We start from the raw sequence: 27,562 nt of genomic DNA, 5'->3' as shown, positions 1-27,562 counted from the left end.
AGTCATGGTTAATGTTTGTATGGCGTTCATTTTCAGCTTAACATGTTCTTATTGCCAGTTAAATAAGTACTGAAACCCACGCTGCGCAAATTGTTTTTCAGCTGCTGCCCAATTATTGCCTGCATATGTGCATCACTTTGTAATTTTTTTTATACAAGTCTGCTCCGTAACTCTTCAATCACTGAATTTATTTCGATATAACTTTTAAACGAATGTTCACCAAATCAAGAAAACATGCAGAGATGATACTCTAACCAGCCACTTGGCCTTTATGACAAGGTCACATTGAGGAGTGAAATGTCATGTTTGTGTCCTGTCTAGTGTCTACAAATGGAAGGATTCTGTAGTAAGATTAAATCGAATAACATGTAGTCATCATGGCTGGATTTTGTTGTCAATATGCTACCTCCATTTCTGATTTCATGGCTCACTTAATGAGCACACAGTCATCAAAATCAATAGGAGTTCCTTGTCCATAACCCCAAATAATGCGCTGTGATTCACAATGAAAGACCAGGGATTGGGAAGTTTAAGCAGTAAAACAATCTGATGATAAAGTTTATTTCAGAGTTATTAGATGAATGACAATTTCAATCCACAACACAGTGGTCCAGTTTAATGTCTTAAAATGCTTTGAATATAGAAAGAAACAATGCAAAAAATGGGATAACACACTGTTTATGATAAAAACATGAAATGCATGGACAAAAACTAGTACATCAAGATCATCCCAAGCACACATTTATTGTTGTTTTTAGTCAAACCAATCGCATAATTCGTCAATTTTTAAAGCCAGAAATATTGGCTTTGCTATACATGTGCGAAGTCATTGACAAGATGTGTACCAAGTTTCATTTCAAAAACTTTAACAGTTATTGCCAAGGTATTTAAGGCAGGCATACATTATTATTTTATAATACATGTTATATTGTAACTAGGTACGTATCATATACCTACAACAATAAATATTGATTACAAATCAAAAACACACCTACCAATTCTCTGCATCATTAAAGGGTCAATCAGTCAGTTTTGATAACATATTCATATTGATATAGTTTAAAATTTGAGTCAATTCCGAGAATTTATGTTATAGGTTTAACCTGCAGAGTTTATTTTATGTTATAGGTTTATGTTGCAGAGTTTATTTTACAAGGATTGTGTAACAAGTTATTACAACATTTTATAAATCACTCTCATTGACATGATTTTACGCGAGAGTGTGGTCTTGTGTTGGGGGGGAAACCAGAGTGCCCGGAGAAAACCCTATTTAGGTTTTAACCTATGAAGTGATTTTCACAATAGCTCCTCTGACAGATGTATTTTTTTTTTTATCTTGAGAACATTTTTACTTATATATGTTAACAACGTATATGCATAGACTCAAAACTAACATATCAAAATTAGCAGTTATACAATTTGTATTAATTTCATGATAATATATTAACATCTCAACTTCCATTCCTTAGATGAACTGCCTTTCAGCAATGGTGAACATTTTCCAATGTACGCAACATTTTCGGATATGTTCAGATTGAAAATCATTGCATATTAATATACATGTATATTGAAAATTGATTATCTTTTATTGTTTGTATTGTGTCAGCAGGCGAAAAAAAACACGCAAGAAAGTGTTTATTTATTATATGTTAAACTTATTGTTGTTATTAGCATTTCAATTTTACGTTTAAAAGTAATTATTTTCCTGCATTATTGTAACGTTAAATGATAAACTGTTTCCAGTTATGGTTGGGTTGTTATATTTACAAAATGGGTAAGAAAGAATTACTACTAGGTTTTCTTAAATACAATGAAGTATTTTTCTAACAATTCATGAAAGAAATAATGAACAATTGGGATAAATATAAGGAAAGAATTGCATGATTGGTGTCATTACTGGGAACATGAAAGCGGTTTGGTTGGTTTAAGTATGCATGGAGTCCTTTGGACTCCAAGCACTTTAACAACCCAACTGTGTTCATAAAATGTCCTTAAATAGTTCATATATAATTAACAATCATAGGACACATCATTGTAAATAATCACTTTAAATACAGACATTTAAGACATACTTGTATTACAGTTAATTTCAACTTAAAAAGATTCTAAACAGTCAATTTATCACATAACATTATTTCAACACAATAAAAATAAAGGAACAATTCTTCTCCATTTTAAATTTTGTCCTGAACGAAGTCAGCGATCAACCTGGGTGCGTTTGAATCAAATCCCGAGATGTCCAGCATGTTTTTGTCGTCTTTATCGGCAATAGTGAACTCGGTAGCTGTCATTCCACACACAATCAGCTTGGCATCCGGCTTGCCAGCATACTTGCGATATTCGTTCAGGGCAATGCAAGGATGAATGTTCCCGGCCCTAAAAACATACAAATATTTTAAAGTTCGTTTTCATCTTTTTTAAGTTTGACATTTAACATAATGAACTTCAATTGACCAACCATAAAATAAACAGACAAACACATTAAATGGAATCATTGAGGCCTTGTCTACAACACAGCCTCAAACCATTTTCATAGTTGTTCAAGGGTCAAAACTAAGAAAAGCTTCAACAGGAGTAATGAAACTTAATACGCATATGCCAATTACTAGCATTGTGAACCATGTTGCATGTGAATATATTTCATGGTTTTCAGGTTACAGCCAACCTTACAGATTTTCCTCACAACCCCACTACGTTAAAGACATTAATAAAAGTAGCTTTTGATTTGATTTTAAGCCATTTATAAATTTATGAAACCAGTGCTATAAACATAAAGGCTTTGAAATATGAACAATATATCAAATATATCTTTCAAACAAACCCTCACCAAGTTTCACAATCTGTGTAGACAATGAATACGTCAATGTCTTTCCTCTTCATCTCGATGGCGTCCTTCATGGGCATTGCGCAGTCTGTCTGTCCAAACCTCATCTGATTCATTCGGTTCAGGATGTCCTCCATTTTCATGTCTGCTGTTATACCCAGCTCCTCCATACGGTTGCTAAACCCTGCATTGAATAACTTAATTGTTAGAAGAGGAATCAATAGCTTATTAATTAAACAATGTTGACTTCTTACACAATTATTGCATTGTAAAAAAAACACACACTGCTATATAAAAGCCAAAATTTGAGCAAGTCTGAAAAGCATTTTATTGATGCAGGGCTTGTGGGCTTGTGTGAATTTCAACCATCGGCAAACTATCAAGGGCAAAGTTGACTTCTGGTCAAGGATCAAGGACAAAGTTTACCACTGGTAAACTATCGAGGACAAAGTTGGCCACTGGTAAACTATCGAGGACAAAGTTGGTCACTGGTAAACTATCAAGAACAAAGTTGGCCACTGGTAAACTATCGAGGACAAAGTTTGCCACTGGTAAACTATCGAGGACAAAGTTGACCACAGGTAAACTATCGAGGACAAAGTTGACCACTGGTAAACTATCGTGTACAAAGCTGATCACTGGTAAACTATTAAGGACAAAGTTTAGGTCAAGGTTGATCACTGGTAACAATCAATGACAAAGTTGACCATTGGTTAACAATCAACGACAAAGTTCACACTGGTAGACTAACGAGGACAAAGTTGATCACTGGTAAACTATCGAGGAAAAAGTTGACCACTGGTAAACAATCAACAACAAAGTTGGCAACTGGTAAACAATCAACGACAAAGTTGACCACTGGTAGACTAACAAGGACAAAGTTGACCACTGGTAAACAATCAATGACAAAGTTGACCACTGGTAAACAATCAACAACAAAGTTGACCACTGGTAAACAATCAATGACAAAGTTGACCACTGGTAAACTATTGAGGACAAAGTTGACCACTGGTAAACTATTGAGGACAAAGTTGACCACTGGTAAACAATCAACAACAAAGTTGACCACTGGTAAACAATCAATGACAAAGTTGACCACTGGTAAACAATCAACAACAAAGTTGACCACTGGTAAACAATCAATGACAAAGTTGACCACTGGTAAACTATCTAGGACAAAGTTGACAACTGGTAGACTATCTAGGACAAACTTGATCACAGGTAAACTACAGAGGACAAAGTTCACCACTGGTAAACTATCGAGGACAAAGAATAAAAACACTTCATTGACCTATAATTTTGCTACATTAATCTGCTAAAAAATACTAAGCTTCGGGATAAAATCTTAAAGCCTCTAATGCAATGGAAAGGGAATCTTTGAAACCACTTATGATACCTGTGACTTTGTGGTAAATTCTTGACTAGCTTAACTAGTAACTTACATTTCCAGCCAATGACATTGTCTATTGGCCTTCAATAAGTGCAATGTTTAATCGTTAAGAATGGCAATTTAACAACTTAACAAACATGTCATAATTGAGTTGCCTGCTGTTTTAATCGCAGTTAGAACCCATCTTTTAAAATCTCAACTAGAGCTGTCACAGGAGTGACCAATACCCCCAAATGCCGCCTGGACACAGGAATGGCAAACCATTCCTTTGAAAAGAGGCCATAACTCCAAGGTTACTGCAGACTGCATCTTCTTTTTATCATGCATGTATTGTTTTATTTAAATCTGTTAAGTAATTTAGAAGTTACACTGCTGACAAGAAAAACTAGCCTTTCATGAGTTATCATCCGGAAACCGTTTTTCTATTTTTAGTAACAGTGACCTTGACCTTGGCCCACCAGCCCCAATATCAAACTTGACCTGTATCTTCTGATGTTACACCTGTGTACCAAACATTGTTCAAATCTGTCTAGCCTTTCATGAGTTATCGTCAGGAAACCGCTTTTCTATTTTTAGTAACAGTGACCTTGACCTTGGCCCCACCAGCCCCAATATCGAACTTGACCTGTATCTTCTGATGTTACACCTGTGTACCAAAAATTGTTCAAATCTGTCAAGCCTTTCATGATTTATCGTCCGGAAACCATTTTTCTATCTTTAGTAACAGTGACCTTGACTTTGGCCCCACCAGCCCCAATATCGAACTTGACCTGTATCTTCTGATGTTACACCTGTGTACCAAAAATTGTTCAAATCTGTCAAGCCTTTCATGATTTATCGTCCGTAAACTGTTTTTCTATTTTTAGTAACAGTGACCTTGGCCCCACCAGCCCCAATATCGAACTTGACCTATACCTTCTGATGTTTCACCTGTGTACCAAACTGTATCTTCTCATGTTACACCTGTGTACCAAAAGTTGTTCAAATCTGTCTAGCCTTTCATGAGTTATCGTCAGGAAACCGTTTTTCTATTTTTAGTAACAGTGACATTGACCTTGGCCCCACCAGCCCCAATATCGAACTTGACCTGTATCTTCTGATGTTACACCTGTGTACCAAAAATTGTTCAAATCTGTCTAGCCTTTCATGAGTTATCGTCCGGAAACCGTTTTTCTATTTTTAGTTACAGTGACCTTGACCTTGGCCCCACCAGCCCCAATATCGAACTTGACCTGTATCTTCTGATGTTACACATGTGTACCAAAAATTGTTCAAATCTGTCAAGCCTTTCAAGAGTTATCGTCCGGAAAACGTTTTTCTATTTTTAGTAACAATGACCTTGACCTTGGCCACACCAGCCCCAATATCGAACTTGACCTGTATCTTCTGATGTTACACCTGTGTACCAAAAATTGTTCAGATCTGTCAAGCCTTTCATGATTTATTGTCCGGAAACCATTTTTCTATTTTTAGTTACAGTGACCTTGACCTTGGCCCCACCAGCCCCAATATCGAACTTGACCTGTATCTTCTGATGTTACACCTGTGTACCAAAAATTGTTCAAATCTGTCAAGCCTTTCATGAGTTATCGTCCGGAAACCATGAAAATGACAGACCGACCGACAGACAGACCGACTGACGGACTGACAAGCTCACTCCTATATACCCTCTCAAACTTCGTTTGTGGGGGTATAATGATCTTTCTTAAGAAAGGCTTGCTGGCTTTGCTCATTTCGCCCCTGCTTTTAATCATCGAGATTTTACATAAAATGTTCTAACTATTACATATTACTCAATGCAGTCATCAAACTGTCTTGATTTTCCTTCAGTTCTAAATATATGCTCATGTTCTTTTACAAGTAAGTGTTTCCATAAATAAACCGCCAACAAGCCGTAATTAATGGTGGACTGTGGTCATCAAAGATGACATGTGAGCAAATATCAACATTTGCTGAAGGGGGCCAGATTTTGGTATCTGTTTTAACACTCCTAATGATTTGCCACACTTAATTTTGTCATAAACAAGTCTTTTTTAAATAGGACCCAAGACAAACATTTAACACATATAGTACCTCTGATGATACATGTTTCCTCAGTTCTTGCTGTTGTCATCATCATCGCTGCTGCTGCTACTTGGCAGGTAATAGTACTGAAATACATCCCAACATGAAGTTCATTATTTCGCAATAATTTGGAAAGATGTTAACTTGGGCTTACATGTAGATGTATATATATAAAGTTACACACTTCAGTAAAAGAATAGACACCAAATGGTGACATGTCGAGCCCGTTGAAAGAGCCTTTGACACCGATAGAAAAAAACAATCATGCATAGACAAGATATGGCCAGGAGCCCAGAACAATGATCATTTCAACCTATGACCTCTAAGCATCACCTTGACCTTTGCAGTGCCGACATTGGTCTTGTGCGTAATATGTTACCTCATCATGGTGAACATCCATGGCAAGTTGGGGTTTTTTATAAATTCTTATAATGCATGCTTGACCTTTGAGGTACAGACCTTGGTCTTGTGCTTGATATGCCACTTCATTATGGTGAACCTTCATGGCAAGTTTTTTAAATAATATTTTTATGGCTACTTACACTTTAAGAGATAGAAAAAAATTCTGCATAAAACATTCTGTATTTAAATGTAATTTATATCAAAACAGTGATCTATTTTTTGTCCACAATTTTATATCACTGTTTTCTAGGCATTAATGCAAAAATTGGCACATTCCAAGACAAAAAAGAAAATAAGGTTGTGTAAATGGTCAATCTGCGAAAGTGCAGCTTTATTAGTGAACTATGAAAATCTCTCACCTAAGTTAGCTTTTAATAAAATACTTATAAGTATGACTTTCAGTACCCAACCATTGAAACACAAAAAAAAATCCATTTCACACCTGGAACCCAGAACCGGCTGGCTCATTGAACCACTGACATCTACACCCAGGTAAAATGTCTTCCTTGTTGGTTCCACATGACTGAACGCCTGGTAAAATGCCTGGTCTAGGGCTTCAACTATGTCTTTGTTTGCAGTCCATGTGGATTTGCCCTTCTTATGCTCTGTATTGCCTGCAATAACAGTAAAAAGTTGACAAATTTGACCAGCAAATGTGTTGATATAACCATATAACTGAACTGATGTCTTAAAGCAGAAGTTCTGACAAATTAATCATGTCTCCTAAACCCCTTAAATGGTTTTGAAATGCTTATAAGAAATTAAGCATGATAAAATATCTAGTAATCAACCTTAATAATTATTACAAGTTAATTCCAAACTTATCTCTGCCTACTTTATGCAATCATGTAAGTTCATGATGACCAACATCAACAATGTAAACAAACCTTAGAACTGAACCAATCAAGAACTATTTTGAGAATTTTGAAACCAATCAAATTTCGAAGTTAAAAAACAAAAAGTGTAAAGTTTCCGTACAGTTCCTATACGTCTCCAGTGCCAGCAGGATCTTAAAAGGATGCAGGAAGTTCCGTTTGTTCAGCGTGCTGGAGACCTGTGGTGCCCCCTGGTCAGTCTCCATCACCTCCTCCTCCTCCTCTTCCTCCACTATTACCGGATCTTGGTTGATGGCCTTGATCTTGCGCACAACTTCAGCCTATAGATCATCAAGATTTTTCTTTATAAATAAAATATTTCACTGACAAGAGATTCTAGCATGTTACTACTATTAGTTCAGAAGTTTGTACCTGTAGTACTACATGACCTTACTATTCAGAAACATCGAAGTCAAGTGCTGACACATGAACATGAGGAATGACAATTCCATTGATAAAACCCAATTTTCTATAAAACAAACTTTACAAATTTAACTGGACAGTCAAAATTTACCAGTCAGGACCGTCAGACCGATGGTTTTCTCATTGTCTGAAAATTGCTATTGAAATATGCCATTCCACTAATTGTCAAGCCCAGCTGTTACAGCCTTTCAACAAACATTCACATATGATGTCTATATATGGCTTGTCAAACAATCCTATCTTAAACAGTCTACATCATGCATTCACATGTCTATATGTTTAAGTGGTCTGTCAAACAATCATAAAAATGTCTACGTGTGGCCAGTTAAACAAGCCCTTATCAAATAATCACATCTATGTAAAGCCTGTCAAACAAGTACAGCTGATACAGTCAACACCAAACATTCACATGTCTACATGTGGCCTTTGAAACAAGCCCAGCTGAAACAGCCTACAACGAACATTCACATGTCTACATATAGCCTGTCAAACAAGCCCAGCTGAAACAGCCTATATCAAACATTCACATGTCTACATATAGCCTGTCAAACAAGCCCAGCTGAAACAGCCTATATCAAACATTCACATGTCTACATATAGCCTGTCAAACAAGCCCAGCTGAAACAGCCTACAACAAACATTCACATTTCTACATGTATATGTGGCCAGTCAAACAAGCCCAGCTGAAACAGCCAGCAACGAACATTCACATGTCTACATGTATATCCGGCCTGTCAAACAAGCCCAGCTGAAACAGCCTACAACGAACATTCACATGTCTACATATAGCCTGTCAAACAAGACCAACTGAAACAGCCTATATCAAACATTCACATGTCTACATATAGCCTGTCAAACAAGCCCAGCTGAAACAGCCTATATCAAACATTCACATGTCTACATATAGCCTGTCAAACAAGCCCAGCTGAAACAGCCTACAACAAACATTCACATTTCTACATGTATATGTGGCCAGTCAAACAAGCCCAGCTGAAACAGCCAGCAACGAACATTCACATGTCTACATGTATATCCGGCCTGTCAAACAAGCCCAGCTGAAACAACTTACAACGAGCATTTACATGTTTACATGTATATCCGGCCAGTCAAACAAGCCCAGCTGAAACAGCCTACAACACTTTTGTCAGTCACTAACTCACCAGAGTTTCTCGGCCCTCTTCCCCTTCAAACAGTTCAATCTGTGTCATTCGGCCGAGGTTCCTGACAAGAGCCTCAATGGGCATGTGCGGAATCAACTTGCGCCACACACCTTTATCCTTTAACAACTGGGATGGGCATTGCTCCCATGTGAGCTTGTGGGTGTCAATAAGCTCACATAGCTCTTGGGCATCAGTCGTCTGCATGGAGTGTTCTATTCCTCCCAAGAGGGTCCCGACTGCATCCAGGGCCTGCTGAGCAGCTAGTTCCTGGGTCTGACGGGCTGCTTCACACATGTACATCTCTCGAGCCTTCTTCTGGCCTTTGACAATATACCTAAGAAAAATACCCAGTCATGTACACCTTCATGATAATGTTATTGAACACTTCATTATCATTCATCTAAACTTGATTAGTGTCATGAATAACAAAAAGGAGGATTTAAGGGAGATAAATTTTTAATGGAAAAACAGCCACCAACAATATATTTTCAATAATCAAATATCATGAAGTCACAACTAAAAGTTAGCAGTATTGATTTTTTCTATCAATATTCAAACATAATAAATCATCGGAACAAAACTTTTTTATGAATATGAATGATATGGAATCAGTATGTACACTGTCACCAGAGGTTGTTACTCAAAAACAAACCATCATACCTCAGGATGAAACCCATAACTGGTTCCCTAGTGTGAGCATGGGCCAATCTTAAGACATCCCGGTGGGTCCAGCCCTCCCGACTCTTGAACTTAGTGACGTAGCGGGCCAACAGCTGGGGGTTGTTGGCAAAGTTCAGGTACCATCTACTTATTGCTCGCTTGTGTGCCCTACCCCAACCAGTACCTTAGGAAAAAATAGATATGTACCGGTACACAGAAGACATGGTTTAATTCTTGAACTTGGGAACAAAGCAGGTCAGTAGCTGGAGGTTATTGGAAAAGTTCTGGTATCATATGCTTATAGCTCGCTTGTGAGCCCAAACCAAGCCTGCCCCTAAAGGTTCATTCTGTTGTTTGCCAGCAAAGATTAGAGAATACTTTTAATACCCTAAACTGTAAAAAAAACACCAGCTTTTTATTTTTAAATCATTTGAAATATAAATATTTTTAATAGTACTCCGAGACATCAAAATATCAAAAGCTGATCATGTGAGATGTTTTATTTTCAAACTCGAATTCAGGTCTCCACAATCTTTTTTAGGCAAAGTTAAGTAAATCTACGGAATATATATACAATGTACTGTATAGTTTCGTAATTTCGGCCACTTTTTTCACATTATTTTTTTCACTTTTTTCACATTATTTTTTTGTCATTTCACAAAAAAAAGCAATAAAAAATAACAGAACAAATCTTTATTACATGTACCTCTTACAAATATTTTTGTAAAATATAATTAAATAGATAAACTACCAGGGTGTTTGTCACCCAGTGTTCTGACACATTACTTTGGCCATTTTTTTATACTTCATAAACACATGCCCTTGAAACTTATAACAAATACCTATTAAAAGGTCAATAGAAATTAATAAACTTGAAGCTTATGAATTATAATGTTTGTACAATTCATCATAAGTTGCTTCAACATTTTGGCAAATTTATGGCCTCTTACCTGTAGCAGGCATCTCCCCCGTGTTGCTCTCCTGTTCACAGAACTTGATGAACATGAACAGATGTGTGGGAATCCTGCAGATGTCCGACAAGTACTGATAAGCCCGTTTTTTCACATCCTTATTGTTTGAGCGGGCACAGATTGCATACGCATACAACAGGGCATTCTGCTTGACATTGCGTCTGTTGACACTGATGTCACGGATCTTATCAACCACTTCTACGCCTCGTCCACTGGAAATGAGTCTGAAAAACGCAAACATGTTAGTTTGGAACTTGAGATTTTGTAAGTGTTTTATTTAAATTGCACACGATGTTCATCTTTTAATTCTTTAGCTTGTTTTTTTTACTCAAATAAAGGTGTGTAACACATTCTTTAAAATTGACAAAGTGATTCAAGTCATATTCAAGGCTATTTTAAACTAGTCATGACTAACTGGCATACCAAGTATGAAGTTCCTGGGTGTAAACGTTCTTGAGTTATTGAGCAGAAACCGGTTCTTCACCTCAAGGTCAGTGACCTTGACCTTTGACCAACTGATTGCAAAATCAACTAGACATCATGACCAACCTCACTTCAAAGTTTGGTGAACCTAGATCAAAGCATTCTCCTGATATTGCACGGAAATATTTTTTTACATTAGAGGTCACAGCGACGTTGACCTTTGACCTTGTGACCCCCCAAAATATAGGAGTTTTCTAAACCTCATGATCAACCTCCCTACCAAGTTTGGTGAACCTAGGTCAAACCATTCTCAAGATATTGAGCGGAAATGTTTTTTACATTGGGGGTCGCCGCGACCTTGACCTTTGACCTAGTGACCCCAAAAACAATAGGGATCTTCTACACCTCATGACCAACCTCCCTACCAAGTTTGGTGAACCTAGGTCAAACCGTTCTCAAGATTTTGAGCAGAAATGTTTTTTATATTGGGGGTCGCCGCGACCTTGACCTTTGACCTAGTGACCCCAAAAACAATAGGGATCCTCTACACCTCACGACCAACCTCCCTACCAAGTTTGGTGAACCTAGGTCAAACCATTCTCAAGATATTGAGCGGAAATGTTTTTTACATTGGGGGTCGCCGCGACCTTGACCTTTGACCTAGTGACCCCAAAAACAATAGGGATCCTCTACACCTCACGACCAACCTCCCTACCAAGTTTGGTGAACCTAGGTCAAACCATTCTCAAGATATTGAGCGGAAATGTTTTTTACATTGGGGGTCGCCGCGACCTTGACCTTTGACCTAGTGACCCCAAAAACAATAGGGATCCTCTACACCTCACGACCAACCTCCCTACCAAGTTTGGTGAACCTAGGTCAAACCATTCTCAAGATATTGAGCGGAAATGTTTTTTATATTGGGGGTCGCCGCGACCTTGACCTTTGACCTAGTGACCCCAAAAACAATAGGGATCCTCTACACCTCACGACCAACCTCCCTACCAAGTTTGGTGAACCTAGGTCAAACCATTGTCAAGATATTGAGCGGAAATGTTTTTTACATTGGGGGTCGCCGCGACCTTGACCTTTGACCTAGTGACCCCAAAAACTATAGGGATCTTCTACACCTCATGACCAACCTCCCTACCAAGTTTGGTGATCCTAGGTCATGCGGTTTTCCAGTTATCGATCGGAAACGAAGTGTGACGTACGGACGGACTGACGGACTGACGGACTACCGGACTGACGGACAGGGCAAAAACAATATGTCTCCCCCAGAGAGGGGGAGACATAATTACAGGTCAGCTGCTTTTGCTTTATTGAACTTCTTTGTATTCACAACAGTTTGGTTGATTTGGTTGTCAATTTATCGCTTGCTTCTCATTAAAGCATTCCTTTTTCAATTTTCATCCTGGGTGTATGTCAGTTTGTTGTCCAGCTATTACACTTGGTTATAAACTTGCTGTATGCCTGGTTTGTTGTTCAGGTCACAAAAATGTACAAGTCGGTTTCTTCCCCAACACAGGACCACACTTTCAAGTATCATTGCGCAAACAAGAGTGATTTCTATTTCATTTTTAGAGCTCAACTCACCTCTCTATGCACTTGACATTTCCCCTGTGTAAATCTTTCTCCTTCACATAGTAGGTCCCTCCCTCTGATCCCATGATGAGAAAGCGCTGGCATCTCGCCATATCATCCAACTTGAATACATACCCTCCTGCCTCATTCTTCACCTTCGAACATAAAATATAATAAAACATTACCAGCATCTAATTGGATTAAACACTATATTATGGATTGCAGGGAGGAAGTTTACTTTAAAAATCCACACTGATTTTGCGTTGATTCTAAATTTTCAGCTTTGTTCAGTATATTTGTTTATATTCACTAACTAGATTTCTGCAGAATTCATGTCACAGATGTTTTGGAATGCCCATCATAGTCAAACCAATTACATGTACAATACAAGTATTAATGTAAAAGAATCAAAACAGAAAAAAAGCTATTTGTTTAACTGAAACGACTAATCACACCATCAAACTTGACCAAGATATAGTGCCTACTCACACTGTCACCAAGTTTCATCTTCATGATCAGGTAATTAAATGATTTATTGTCTGCACAAATTATATCATTTTAATGTAAACCAGGCATAACTCTGGCAGTTACTCAATTGAGTAATACCTGTACTTCCAAGCGACTTATTATAAATGCAGAAATAAATTACTAGTTGCATTCAGTTGGGTTTTAGCTAAAGAGTTATATATGGAAGGGTGCTGCTCCCTGTCTATACATTCCATATTTTCTGGAGACCATTCAGGGGGATTTTTTCAAAAGGGCTGAAAATTCAGGGGGATTTTGGTAGTATTCAGGGGGATTTTTTAGCAGATCTAATTTGAAATTTCAAAGTATTTTAATACGCAAGTACGAAAAAAACAAATTGCCATTTTTTAAAGGCTCCCCCAAGGGATTTTGTCCAGAATTCAAGGGGATTTTGGTCACATATGAGGGGATTTTCATCATCGCGATGTAGCGCTATGGGCATGGCCACGTGCCAATTCACCTTGTTTACCCCTTTTTCCAGCACTTCAACTATATTTTTATGAGACACAGCCATATTGCATAATAAAAGCATTCACTTGCCAAATGCAATACCTCATAGAAAAATGTTTCAGAGACAATTTACCTCAGGGTTGTCAATAAGTTTTTGTTGAACCGACTGAAACAGAAAAGTAGGTGACCAGCTAGGGGGATCCCTGTGATCCCTGGGCATGCCACACACCCCCCCCCCCCCCCCGGAAAATTTTGAAATACAGCTCTTCATTTCCTGCATCCTGGGGCATTTTGGGAGTATTTAATTAACCCTTTACTTCATAGATCAGCTAAACCAAGTTAAGTCGCTCAAATACGTAATATGCGTGTCCTGGTGACCTGCAACTCATAGCATACACATATTCCAATGTTTAAGGCCACTTTTAGTTAGCTATGGGTGAGGCCTAACAGAAAATGATGTAAAAGTCATGTATACCATTTCAATTGTTAATAATGAGTTCAACATGTTTGCTAAAATAGTGAAAAATGCATGTCCAAAACTTAATGAAAGGTATTTGGATCTTATTAACTGAACATCCATACATCCAACAGATAACAAATAACCTTAAAACCACCAAAGAGGTTTTAAATTTGCTATGTTATAATGTATTACAACATGATTAGGATGAAACAATTTTTGAACTCCAAAACATATGTCCCGAAAATCGCGGAGAATTACGTTACCGATTTTGTACTCCTTTTGTAGGAATGTATGGTGTACAAAATATTAGAAACAGTTCTTTCATAAACATTCACCTTCAGGTACAAATCAAACAATAAGAACAGTTATCCGACGAATGATACAAATTGGTAGCAACTTTGCTTCAAAGAAACAGAGTCCGAAAAGTAACTCTAAATGTGAATTACGTTAGTGCCTGCCATACACAACACAACACACACAGTTAAGACTGCCTATTCCTTGTTTTATGTCTCTTTGTATGTAGGTTCGAGAACACAATAGATTGACATTAATATTCTGATCTGATAAAACTGAGCTGATCGAATGTTACAATTTGTGATTTACATTACCGTGAATTACGTTATATAGTTTTACATTTTAACACTCATAAATAGTCCTAGGATTAATTTACAGTAGATTTGTTAATGTAGACACAGAATACCCTTCACGGTGCATCGTCTCCATAAAGTTTTAAAGCGGGAATTTGTTGATTTTGAAAATATTTTTCTAGGATTTAAACAGCTGAGGTAAGTGCTTTTTTGATTTGTAAATTTATGTTAATGAGATAATGTTGATATATTCCTTTTGACATAAACTGGTAGCGACGCGATGTTGTGCATTGTTTTGAGTGGTGATTTTTATGTGTTTGTGTTTATATGTATTGTGCATCATTTATGAAATGGTAACGTAATTCACCATTCAAGTAACGTAATTCACAAATTATTTCTATCTTTCAGAGCGATGGGGAAAACCCGTGCCGAGATACAGAAGGCATACAGGGAGCGGAAAAAGTCTAAAGAAGGTCCAAACTATCTTAGAAAAGAGACAGAACGTGTAAAAAGGTATTATAAACCAACGACAGAGATTCGTCCTCGTACACTTGAAGTCAGACGAGAGAGAGTGCGACTATGCATAAGGAGAAAGAGACAACAGCAAAAGGAAGCTAGTAGGTCACTGTCTGATAACGAACAATGGGATACCTTGATATCAGGAGAATCAGTCGAGAGTTCAGAGGGACCATGTGACTCTACAACAAACATCACACAAACAGCTATGCCAAGTACATCGTCATCAGCTATGCCAAGTACATCAACATCATCAAGTGAAGAGCAGTTGGTCGTAAAAATGAATTTTGAAGAAAGGCGAGGTAAATGGAAGAAAAGCAAATCCTTAAAGAGAGCTGAGGAAATAGTGAAAATTCTGGAACTAAGAGTAAACACATTGAAGAAAAAAAAAGATTGTTTAAGAAAGAGGCTTCAGAGAGGGTCTATGCTAAATTCTCCTCTTGACTCATCAACTGGGCAAACAACAAATGAAACGGATGAAGAGCCAACGACAAGCGGAAAGCGGAAACACCCTGATAGCACTGTTTTGACTCCAAAGAGCAAATCTAAAGAAGATCTACGTAGTGAAGGGATATCCCCAAGTAAGCACCAGAAACTCGTAAAGAAACTTACTTTTCACAACACCATCCTAGAAGAAGTTAAAGATAAGATTCTACCTGACCACGGTCGATCTCAGCAACGGGCCTCCCTGGAGGTAATTTGTGGAGAGGCGTTAAAAAGGTATCAATTCGGGTCTAGATGCAGCAAGGAACTAGGTGTACACAGAGGACAGATATTGAAAACACAAAAGAGAAAAGATATTTAAGAAAGAGCAGGAAATCTCTAGAGCGAGCGCAAATGTCGGCATCAGTGATACGTTTCTTGCAACAAGAAGATAACAGTGCCTGCCTGCCTGGAAAACGTGACGCCACAAAGAGTTCATCGGGCCTGAGACAAAACAGAGTCTTAAATGATTATTTGTATAACTTGCATTTGAAGTTTAGATCAGAAAATCCAGGGGTAAATGTGAGCCTCACTACATTCAGTAGCTACTGCCCTAGTTTTATAAAACTAGTAAAGTTCAGCTCTAGATGTACATGTCTTTGCCAAAGACATCAAAACATAGCCCTAAAAGTGAAAGGCATGAAGTCTCTTGGTGCCACAGGGACAGAAAATCCGGATTCGCTGATAAGAAAAAACACAGATGAAGAAATTCTTATTAACAGACTGTGAATCAGAAATAATCAAGTTTTCTCAGTGGGAAAGGAAGGAAGTAGACCCCAAAGGAAAGATAACAAAACGAATGATGATTGAAAATGTTCAAATGCCTAAAAACGAATTCATTGAAATGTTTCGGAAAGACCTTATTGAGTTATCACACAGAAAGAGTTAAGAGCCAATATAAACAAGTCCAACTATTGAAAGAGAGAATGCCACACAGACAAGCCATATGTCAAATGGACTTTGCGGAGAACTATTCGTGTGGGCATGCTGAAGAAATACAAACAGCATATTTTGACAAGTGTTCCATTACATTGCACCCTGTGGTTATATATACCAAAGACGCATAAGGGATGATGTCCCACAAGTCTTACATCTATGTTTCTGACACACAGGGACTGTCTATGCTTTTATGAAACGTATTACAGACGAATTGAAATCCAGGCGTCAAGATATAGAATGTATTCATTATATCACTGATTCCCCCACATCCCAATACAGGAACAAGACGATGATGTACGTTGTTGCCAGTCACGATCAGCTGTTTGGTTTGAAAGCATCATGGCAGTATTGGGAGGCTGGTCATGGAAAAGGGCCCTGTGACGGCGTAGGAGGTTCATCGGAACGCCTTGCAGATCTGGCTGTCAAACGACAAACAGCAGTGAACCAGACTGCTAATGATTATTATGACTGGGGAAAATCACAAGCAAGCAGTCAAACAAGCTATTGCTTTGTACCTAAGGAAGAATGTGACAGTGCGCAAATGGAACTTTCCTGTCTGAATATCAAACCAATTAAAGGGACACTAGAAATACATAGTGTTGTGTGCTTACGTCATGGGGAAATTGCGGTCAAAAATACATCTTGTTTTTGTTAAAGGTGTTTTCAAAATGGACAGTTCAAAGTATACTGTGACGGGTGGGTGGTACACAGTTTTAAAAAGCAAACTGACACCTTACGAAGTAACACCTGATCAAGAAGAGAAACGTATATTGGTAAATACTTATGTGGCCGCAGTCTATAATGGACATTGGTATGTGGGCAAGGTTATTGGTGGGGATCCCGAGGATGAAGATCTACCATATCAAGTTTCCTTTATGGAGCATGGAAAAGGGAAGGTCTATCCTACGTTTAAATGGCCTACAAAAGAAGACATACTTTGGAGAGGAAAGTCAGATATTTTATGTGTCATTAGTGAGCATGTTGCCCATGGCACTAGGAAAATGTTTAAATTACAAGAGTCAGATATCAGATTGATCAATGAGGCATTTCAAAATTACAAGTAGGCCAAAAGTACTGCACAAGTGATTGCACAAAAAGGCAAATGTATGTCTTGAAATAACAAAAGAGAATGTGAATTACGTTACGGTTTGAAAACATTTCTGTTACTGTTATAAGCGATCATGTTCTTTGTCTTTTTCATGTTTTTAAACAGTTTTGTGGTGTTAGAAATGTGTTCTGTTATAACCTACCAATCTAGTCACTTTATTGTTTATTATTTCTGTTAATTTTATTGTTTGATATTAAATAAGGTCACGTAGAGTAACTACTAGTATATATTTCTATTATTGTTTCCCTGCCAATGCAGATGTTTCACTAAATAGTAATGTTACTTGTTAATCATGTTGTTACTTTGTTTAGAATCTCAGTCTAGTAGGCAGCTGTCTTATTTATTTATAGTTGTCTTCAAATCTAATAACTATTCACAAATATGTTGATTCAAATGAATTACATTACTGTTATGTTTAAAATTTTACCAAGAAAAAATATCTCTGCTTAAGACATTATTGTGCATTATTTGGTCGTTATATCCTATCAGTCTGTTTAAGTTTACCTGTATTAATTGCAAATTTGCTTCTCACAGACAGCCGAGGAAACGAAATGTATTATGATTTTTGTAGATTATGAGTCTTGAAGTGATATGACATTAATAAATTTGGTCATTTATGTTTAGAATATGCACAAATAAACTTAAATCAGTATATTTCAACAAAAAATAAAGTTTGCTAACTTGTAACACAAATAATACATGACAGTAAAAGGAATCTCTACAGCATATATATTTTGTGTGATTCTTTGTGAATTACCTTACGTTCATCAGGTATACATTGGTATCATTTCCTCCTAATTTTGATAACCTTACTCTCAAAGGTGTATACTGTTTGTACAGTTCAATTATTTGTTTCTACAATGTTAACAGAAAAAACTCATTTTGAGTATCAGAACTTTTATTGTGAAATTTGAAAGTTGTTGATAAACTTTTGTTCTAAATTTGAAAACAGTTTTAAAATTGTATCATTTTCTTTTCAAAAATATATGCATATTATGTAATTATTTTAAATTGTGTTACTGTTTTTTAAAAGTTTCATGTTAATAAAAGTTGGCAAAAATCTTAAAACTTATTTTTTTCTCTTTAAAAAATAGTCACGAATAACAATCAGTGGGACTTACACCAAATGTAATGTAAATCACACTAAAAAATCAGTATATGTGTTTTGAAAGATATGCCATATTAACAAAACTAGATTGTTTTTACCGTTTATGCTCGGAATCTACTCTGTACATGTGGCAAGTACAAACAAAATCACAAAAAGTAGAATCCAGACCGAAAAAAAATGTCAAAAATTGCTGAAATTTTGCTGTTTTGTCTGAGATACGCAATTTAACTTATCTATCCATAACTTCAATCCTTCATACGGAGATCCACGCTTTATCGATAGCTTCATAGATACGTAATTCTAAGTACTCGTAATGTAGGGTCATTTATTTTCATATCTGTTGCTTGTTTATTTGCTCTAAATTCATTCCATGAAGTATAAACATCGATAAATACAATGCACTAAAAAACAACACTATGTTACTATTTTAAGAATTTTGGAAAATCGCGAAATAAGGTCATTCGAATCAATGATGCATAAAACGTTGACTGCGCAAGTTTGTGGGCATTCCTGTCTCGTTTCCCTCGTGGAAATTTACACAATGCTTCAAGTTGTAATTAACTACCAATAATACAACTATATTTTATTGATCACGCGCCCGACGTCACAGATCATGCTTCAGAATTGTGTCAAAATGTCGGCAATGTTGGATAAACAAAAATCGTCTACTGCGTCTACAAATACGCAAAATTGTAAGATAATGATTCAGATTATCTGGAAATTTTAAACCAGTCAATTTATTGCGATCAATTTATTTTTTCTTCCGAATTTGAACCAGCCCAAACTCCATTTGAACTGTCCAAACCGGCCGGCGGCCGGTTCTTATTGACAACCCTGTACCTTCCTCTAAAATTGGATACAAAATATGCTGCCTATCATAAATGATGTCTTTTAGACTGATAGAGAGAATGGAATGAATTATAAATATTTTCATTTCAATTCCCAAATAGTCAGATTTGTTTGCTTTAATCAAAACCAAATATAGAATAGGCCAATTTTAACTATAACTCCACCCCAACTGTCCTGTTTGTTATTGTCACTTGTTTGTCCATGTGATTCTCATGTTTATGTAAATGAGTGTATGAGGTTATGTATGAAAGTGGTCAAACGGGTATATTTATATTTAACTAACAGTTTCATTGGCTCTCCTATTTTTATCCCACCGCCCTTACTAATTTTCTAGGGTTTCTCTAATCATTCCCAACCTAAACGCACAACTGCAAAGTTGTCCGTATATAGTTAATACATTCAGTTTCAACATAACTGTCTGAATCTTATTTAAATGATTGTATCGTTTCACAGCTAGGTTCTTTCTACATACTGGTTTTTTCTACATACTGGTAATAAATAGTAGAACCCTGAGAAGTGTTGAGTTTACCACCACCTTCTACAACTTCTTAAACATAATATTGCTAAAAGATGAACATCTAATATGACATGAAAGTGAAATCACGTCAAGTGAAAAATATATGAAAACAATAATGAGAAAATCATTCCTCACTGAAAAAGATGTATAGGTGAAAATTATTTTGCAACAATAAACACATACAAAACATAATAAATGATAATGATCCCATCGTAGGGTTGTCAGGCCTACGATCAGCACCACTGCCCAGTATCTGCCAAGAAATACATATATATGTGAAAACCATATGTAACTTAGCACAAAGCAAGGAAGATAAAAACAGTATAAAAACGAAATAAACAGAATGGCAGCAATGAAATATCAATGGCTTCAGCACTGTAACAAAATAAAAAACATACCACTGTGTTCAGAATTAGAACACTAGAAAACACTAAATATATATAACTACGTCTTCCGCTATCTGTGAAGATACCCACTCTCCGTACCGCTCTGGAGGACGCCTGGTACGGCTCGGCCTGAGAGTAGGCACCGGCGGGGTCACTGAAATAGAAGAGGGGACAAGCGAGGGGGCATTGGGACTATTTAGTGAGTTTATGGGGGATTGAATGGAGCGACGTGATGGAAAAGAAGCAGAAGATGGGGTATTGCCATAACTGACGCTTGTGGGTGGTTCAGGAGCGGGTTGAATGGCCTCTTCGTTGTGGAATGATGTAGACGGAAGTCTCAGATGAGCTGGAATCTGCGTCATACTCAGATGATGGGGACGATGGAGGACGGGATGTTCTAGTCCGCTTCTTGGGGACAGGAGTGATGGTGACGTCTTCCGGTTCCGGAATGGAGATACACGGCAACAACATGTTTCGATGTAGGGTACGTATGGGACCTTTTCCGGTTTCCAACTGGACCTTGAAGATCGGCTGATCTGGAAAGGGGATCGCAATTATGGAGTATGGATCCTTCTCCCATTTGTCTGCCAACTTCTGGCGACCTTGCAAATTGACTTTCCGGACAAGAACTACGTCACCGACAGAAAGTTTATTCTACCGAACTCGCTTGTCATACTGGACCTTGTTCTGATTGGCACGTTTCTTCGCCCCTTCACCAGCAACACGGTAGGCGTATTGTAGACGCTCTCGGAGGCGAGAAACATGACGTATGGGACTTGGCACCTTCATTGCCAGGAGAAGTACCTAGAAAAGCATCGACAGAAAGACGGGGATGCCACCCAAACATGAGAAAGTGAGGGGAATAGCCAGTAGAACTGGATTTGGTGGCGTTGTATGCCTGAACCAAAGCGGGAACAAACTCCTTCCAATAACCCTTATGATCATCGCTCAGTGTCCCTAGCATCCGCATGAGCGTGCAATTAAAGCGTTCCGCAGATGGATTACCCATGGGATGAAAGGGAGTAGTACGGGTCTTCCGGACACCTGCGATGCGACACAGCTCTTTGATGACCCTGCTCTCGAAATTGCGACCTTGATTTGAATGTAGCTGTTCGGGAAAAGAGTAATGGACAATGAATTGCTCGTAAAGAGCCCGCGCAGTGGTGACAGCTTTCTGGTTTTTGCAGGGAATAGCTTTGGCATACCGAGTAAAGTGATCGGTAATGACCAGAACATCTTCATATCCACCTTTCGACCTATCCAGCTTTAGAAAGTCAATACAGACAAGCTGCATCGGTCTCAAGGTTTCAATGGGAACAAGGTTAGCCCTCGTAACAACTGGGGTCTTACGACAAACACATGCACGACAGGAAGAAATACGACGGTCGAAATCAGACTCCATGCCAGGCCAGTAGAAACGCTGACGAGCGAGCCAAAGAGATTTCTCCTTGCCAGGATGACCAAGTTCTGTGAAAAGAAGGATTGACAAGCTGCTGGACTTCATCACCATCCAAAGAGGGGGTTCTAAATAAGACACCATTATCTAGTGAAAGACGCGACAAGTCACGAAGTAGGGATTTGACATCTTTCGACGTCTCCTCCCCCCTCGGACGAGAACCGGAACGTAGGATGGAAATGACCTTGGAAATGTCAGGGTCGTTGGACTGTTCTGCCTTCCAATCTACAGGATTGCTGGAACAGAAGGAACAACATCTTCACTGGCCAGGTGAGGAGCCGTTACACCAGACAAACATTCAACCGGAGAAACTGAAACAGAAACGCCAAGACAAACAGCTTTGATCTCTTCTGAGAACAGATGGGGCTTACGACTTAATCCGTCACAATCTGAATTAAGTTTGCCTGACTTATATACGATATCAAAATCATATGCAGACAAAGCTGCAACCCAACGATGACCTGTAGCGTCTAACTTTGCATATGACAATATGTAGGTCAAGGGGTTGTTGTCAGTCGTGACTTCAAATTTGTTTCTGTACAAATAGTCGTGAAACTTGTCGGTCACTGCCCACTTGAGCGCGAGGAATTCTAATTTGTGGGCGGGATAATTACGCTCACAACGACGAAGACCTCGGCTCGCGTAGGCAATGACCCTCTTGGTGCGATCTTCTTGCTTTTGGAGTAGCACTGCTCCTAAACCAGACCCACTTGCGTCAGTATGGACTTTAAAGGGTTTAGAGAAATCAGCAAAAGCAAGAACAGGAGAAGAGAGTTTCTCCTAAGAAGATCAAAAGAAGACTGCTGGGCGTCACCCCAGACCCATACAACAGGTTTTTTACGTTTTGATTTGGATTTAGATTTTGAGTGTTTTTGACCATGACCTTCAAGAAGTGGGTTTAAGGGTTGGGCTATTTTTGAATAGTCTTTGATAAAACGGCGGTAAAAACCAGCTGTTCCTAAAAAGGTACGAAGTTGTGAGATATTCTCTGGAACAGGCCAATCAGTAATGGCAGAAGTCTTCTCGGGATCAGTAGCAATGCCTTGTTGGGAAATGATGTGACCTAGATAGGAGACTGAGGATTTGAAAAGCTCACACTTAGAACCTTTTAGCTTCAGACCATGAAAAGAAAGCCGTTGAAAAACATTCTCCAACCTGGTCAAATGCTCCTCGAAAGTCTCGGAAAAGATCAAAATGTCGTCTACAAAAACTAGACATTCCCGGAGAAGTAAATCGCCCATAGCTCTTTCCATCACACGCTGAAAACTAGCACCCGAGTTAACTAAACCGAAAGCCATGCGATTGCATTCGTAAAAGCCGAGGTTTCCAATGGAGAAAGCCGTAAACTGCTTCGAATCCTCTTCCATCTCCACTTGCCAGTATCCGGACCGAAGATCAAGTTTAGAAAAGAACTTAGAACCGACAAGTAGATCCACCGTATCATCAAATCTAGGAAACATATATGCGTCTTTCCTAGTACGGGAGTTAAGCATGCGGAAGTCAATGCAGAATCGAAGGGAACCATCTTTCTTACGGACAAGCACAACATTGGAAGAAAAGGGACTTTGGCTTTCACGAATAGCACCACAATCCAACATATCTCTGAGATGTTGCCGGACCTCTTCATACATCCCTGGAGGGATCTTCCGGTAAGGCTGCTTGAATGGCGTGTCGTCTGAAAGGACAATCTTATGACGGGTGATGTTGGTGCAGCCAAGGTCTACAGGACCAGTTGAAAAAATGTTTTTCCAATTCCCAAGAACCTGGCGAACACGAAGGAGCTGATCTGAGGACAAGTTCTCCATGTCAATCTTCACACCAAAATCATCAACAGAACTGTCAGAAGGTTTAAATGAAGGAGAAGGAAAGGAAGATGAGAGATTATCTAAGACATTCACTTCATTGACAACACAAATATCAGACTTGGGCCGAATGAAAATGGGCCTAGCAGTCATGTTACACACACAAACTGGGATCTTGGCATACTTGCCTTGCTGAGGAATAGAAACCACCTGAGGGCGAACGAGATATGATGAAATTGCACCAGAACTCTCTGTCACAACCTTCTGGGCCTTGTCTAAGCCTCTAGCAATACCATTGATGGTCACAGTCTCATATGGAGCTATCTCAATGCTGTGTTCATTTGTAGACTTTACAGGAATGGGATTGCAGACAAGAGTGTTAAAAACAAATTGCCAAACTTCTGGCACAGTGTTTGCGGAGGCGGCCGCCACCAACTTACAACACCGAATGATGTTTGTTCCTAAAATAATAGGACAATGCTGATTGCTCTGTGTATCATGAACAACAAGAACAGGAACTGGTAGTTCAATGTTGAATTCTGGAATGACAACAGATACTTCAATGTAACCAATATATCAAGTGAATGACCACTGGCAACAGAGACATTCAAATCAACACCAAAGTCTTTTAAATTACATGTAAGCAGTGATGGCTTATCAGGTAAAGACTGGTAAAAAGAATTGGAAACTGTCGAGACCATGGATCCAGTATCCAGCAATCCTGTTGTATGAACTTTGTGAAAGATCACAGAACAAATGTTGGAATCTCCAACAACTCTATCAAATAAAGAGCTATGGTGGCCTTTCGGGGTCACCACCTCTGGTTGGCCAGTTGCAGAGGCAGTTAGTAGTTTGGGTGGTTCGCACTCTGGTTAACACCCTGTTGTTGTTGTCTCCCATTTCCATGTCCATGCCATTGTCATCTGTTGCCACGAGCTGGCTGGTTCTGTGACGAAGTATTGGATTGAAATGAGGGTGGGGGTGTACTGAAAAGTGAGTGCGGGTAAGAGACCTCTGGTGTGGATGACACAGATAAACTGTCAAGTCGTTGCAAGAGAATGTTGAACTTCTTGTCGACGCTAGACTGGAGGCTGCTCATCTTAGAGTTGATACGGTGCTCTAAATCAACCATCTGTTGTTAAGTATTAGGAGAGTGAGAAGTAGAAATATGCTGAAGATTGGACTGGGGTTTGGACTTGGGATTGGGAGGTATTATCTCCCTTTCCACTTGCCGAACATCCCGTAGAAAATTATCATAACCTGTGGAAGCATCCAACTTATGACGAGTACTACTCTTGTGAGACTCAGAATATAGACCTGACCAAAGCCGTTCACACAGAAGTTCATTGCGTCCAGAACTAGGGACATGACCACCTGCAAAAGTGGTAAGTATCCCCGCCTGTCACGCGGGAGACCAGGGTTCGATTCCCCGTCGGGGAGCCATTTGTAGAAGGTGGTGGTAAACTCAACACTTCTCAGGGTTCTACTGTTTATTACCAGTATGTAAAAAAAAACTATAAATATAATATATACGTAAATATAATATAATACAATAAGCAAATGTTTAAAATACATTATACAAGGTACAATACAATGGCCACATCCATGTGTTTGAACAAAATAGAAGCAAATACAAAACGGGTTTAATTATTATTTAGATATTAATTAATACAAACGAACGACTAATATGTAATTATATATAATAACTCACCAGGCTGTGAAACGATACAATCATTTAAATAAGATTCAGACAGTTATGTTGAAACTGAATGTATTAACTATATACGGACAACTTTGCAGTTGTGCGTTTAGGTTGGGAATGATTAGAGAAACCTAGAAAATTAGTAAGGGCGGTGGGATAAAAATAGGAGAGCCAATGAAACTGTTAAGTTAAATATAAATATACCCGTTTGACCACTTTCATACATAACCTCATACACTCATTTACATAAACATGAGAATCACATGGACAAACAAGTGACAATAACAAACAGGACAGTTGGGGTGGAGTTATAGTTGAAATTGGCCTATTCTACACAAATGCATAATTTTTTATTTTTTTTAGTTCATAAACATATCTCCTTTTGGCATTCATCAAAAAATAAAAACATCACCACCATAATAAATAAATACTAGTCATTTCATCCGAATTGTCTACTTTCAGTTTCACTTCTGAAGTTCTGTTATTTTTCCGATATTTGCAAATGTAAGGCCAATGTCATGTATGTTAACATGTAAGTCAGGCATAATAAAGAGGAGCATTGTCTATTAGTTATTTTAATCCTTTTCTTTGCCGAATAATTTACTGTCACCTTTAAATTATTAATCCTTTTAATGACAATGACACATGTTTTAAAGAATTCTTCAATTTGTTACATCCTCTCTGATTGGATAAAAAGTATAATTAAACCAATGAAAATCGACCTTTTATCTGACCAGTCTAATTGATATTTCTTTCGCAAATTCTGTCGGTTTCAATCAAAACAATGCATGAAATGTGCCCTGCTGATTTTTTAGGTGTCACCATCAGTTAATAATCAAATTAAGCTTCAGGTTAGGAAGGACATAATAACTGTAAACAGGCTAATATAATGAAACCCTGTGATAAATTTGCGTAATTTTAGACACACTTTTTTTAATTCCGGGGGATATTCATCCCCCTCCGGGAGACTGAGGGATGGGTCGAAATTCCGGGTTCAGAACTAAACATTATAATTTTGACATAAAATATTATGAATATGTTTAATTGAAGTAATACAATGTTTCAACTGCCAAATATGTAATGTTTGTTTTATTTAAGTTTAAATGAAAAGAATCGACAGTCTTACATTAAATTCTACTAAGAATGAAAGATGCACATGCCTTGAGGACGGAAGAGTGCTATCAGACGAGGACAAGCATATATGCCATATCCCCCGGAGGGGGGGAAAATCCCCCGGAATTTCGACCCATCCCCTTTTCTGCAGCACTTCATCTTGTTTATAATCTGGCTAAAACTCTAGCCACAATAATGGGTGTTAAAGGAACTTTTTAAACATTCAGTATGTTCTATATGGCATAGAGTCACCAAAATAAAAATCGTCTAACACTCGGAATCCATGGCGGGTACAATTTACTGGTGCATTATTTACTACAGTTGTAGCTAAACCCCTTGGTCCTACATTAGGCTCCTTGAACCATTAAGCTTATACTGTACTGTAAATAGCTTCTGTCTGCCACTTAAGGGTCATATTGACTAAATTGGGACTTCCAGTTACAAAATGATTGTAAAGAAACTGAGAGTTGTTAAGATAATTAAACAATCAACTTTCTAATCAGATATTCTTATCAAACAACCAACATATACAAATAAAATAATTCTGCTTTCTGTTTCAATATCGCGAAAACACATAACATGGTGCATATATGTGTTACCTGGCCCTCTCCGTGTACAGCTACGAATAGCGGCTTGCTCTGAGGAACCAAATCACCGGTTGGCTGCATTTTTCCTTAATATCGGACCTTTTTTTAAGGTCTATCGGAAAATAAAATTAAGGAGTTGAACAATAAATTTCCTGTACTTTCCCTTCGCTCCAGTTGCTATTATTAGTAACATGACGG

General features: G+C 38.1%; 1 protein-coding gene across 1 annotated transcript; it reads right to left on the bottom strand.

The window, feature by feature from the left end:
• Window positions 1-547: 547 nt before the first annotated feature.
• On the bottom strand, window positions 548-27,562 carry LOC128227451 (RNA-binding protein RO60-like). Its single transcript, XM_052938005.1, has 10 exons — window positions 27,377-27,562; window positions 12,789-12,931; window positions 10,749-10,993; window positions 9,799-9,982; window positions 9,139-9,472; window positions 7,659-7,836; window positions 7,123-7,294; window positions 6,288-6,364; window positions 2,828-3,008; window positions 548-2,376 (listed from the first exon to the last, which is right to left on the bottom strand). The coding sequence occupies exons 1-10, from the start codon at window positions 27,443-27,445 to the stop codon at window positions 2,175-2,177; spliced, it is 1,785 nt and encodes a 594-aa protein (XP_052793965.1). The 5' UTR covers window positions 27,446-27,562; the 3' UTR covers window positions 548-2,174.

This window comes from Mya arenaria, chromosome 3 (assembly GCF_026914265.1).
Source record: "Mya arenaria isolate MELC-2E11 chromosome 3, ASM2691426v1".
Classification (NCBI taxonomy): Eukaryota; Metazoa; Mollusca; class Bivalvia; order Myida; family Myidae; genus Mya; species Mya arenaria.
The sequence above is the reverse complement of the archived record's forward strand: the minus strand, read 5'-3'. Positions and strand labels throughout refer to the sequence as shown.

Coding starts and splice junctions, on each gene's coding strand:
- LOC128227451 (XM_052938005.1), bottom strand. CDS start 27,445: ATGCAGCCAACCGGTGATTTGGTTCCTCAGAGCAAGCCGCTATTCGTA. Junction 7,837..9,138: donor AAGAGGGCCGAGAAACTCTG/GTGAGTTAGTGA, acceptor GATGATCTATAG/GCTGAAGTTGTGCGCAAGAT. Junction 6,365..7,122: donor CAGCCGGTTCTGGGTTCCAG/GTGTGAAATGGA, acceptor GATGTATTTCAG/TACTATTACCTGCCAAGTAG.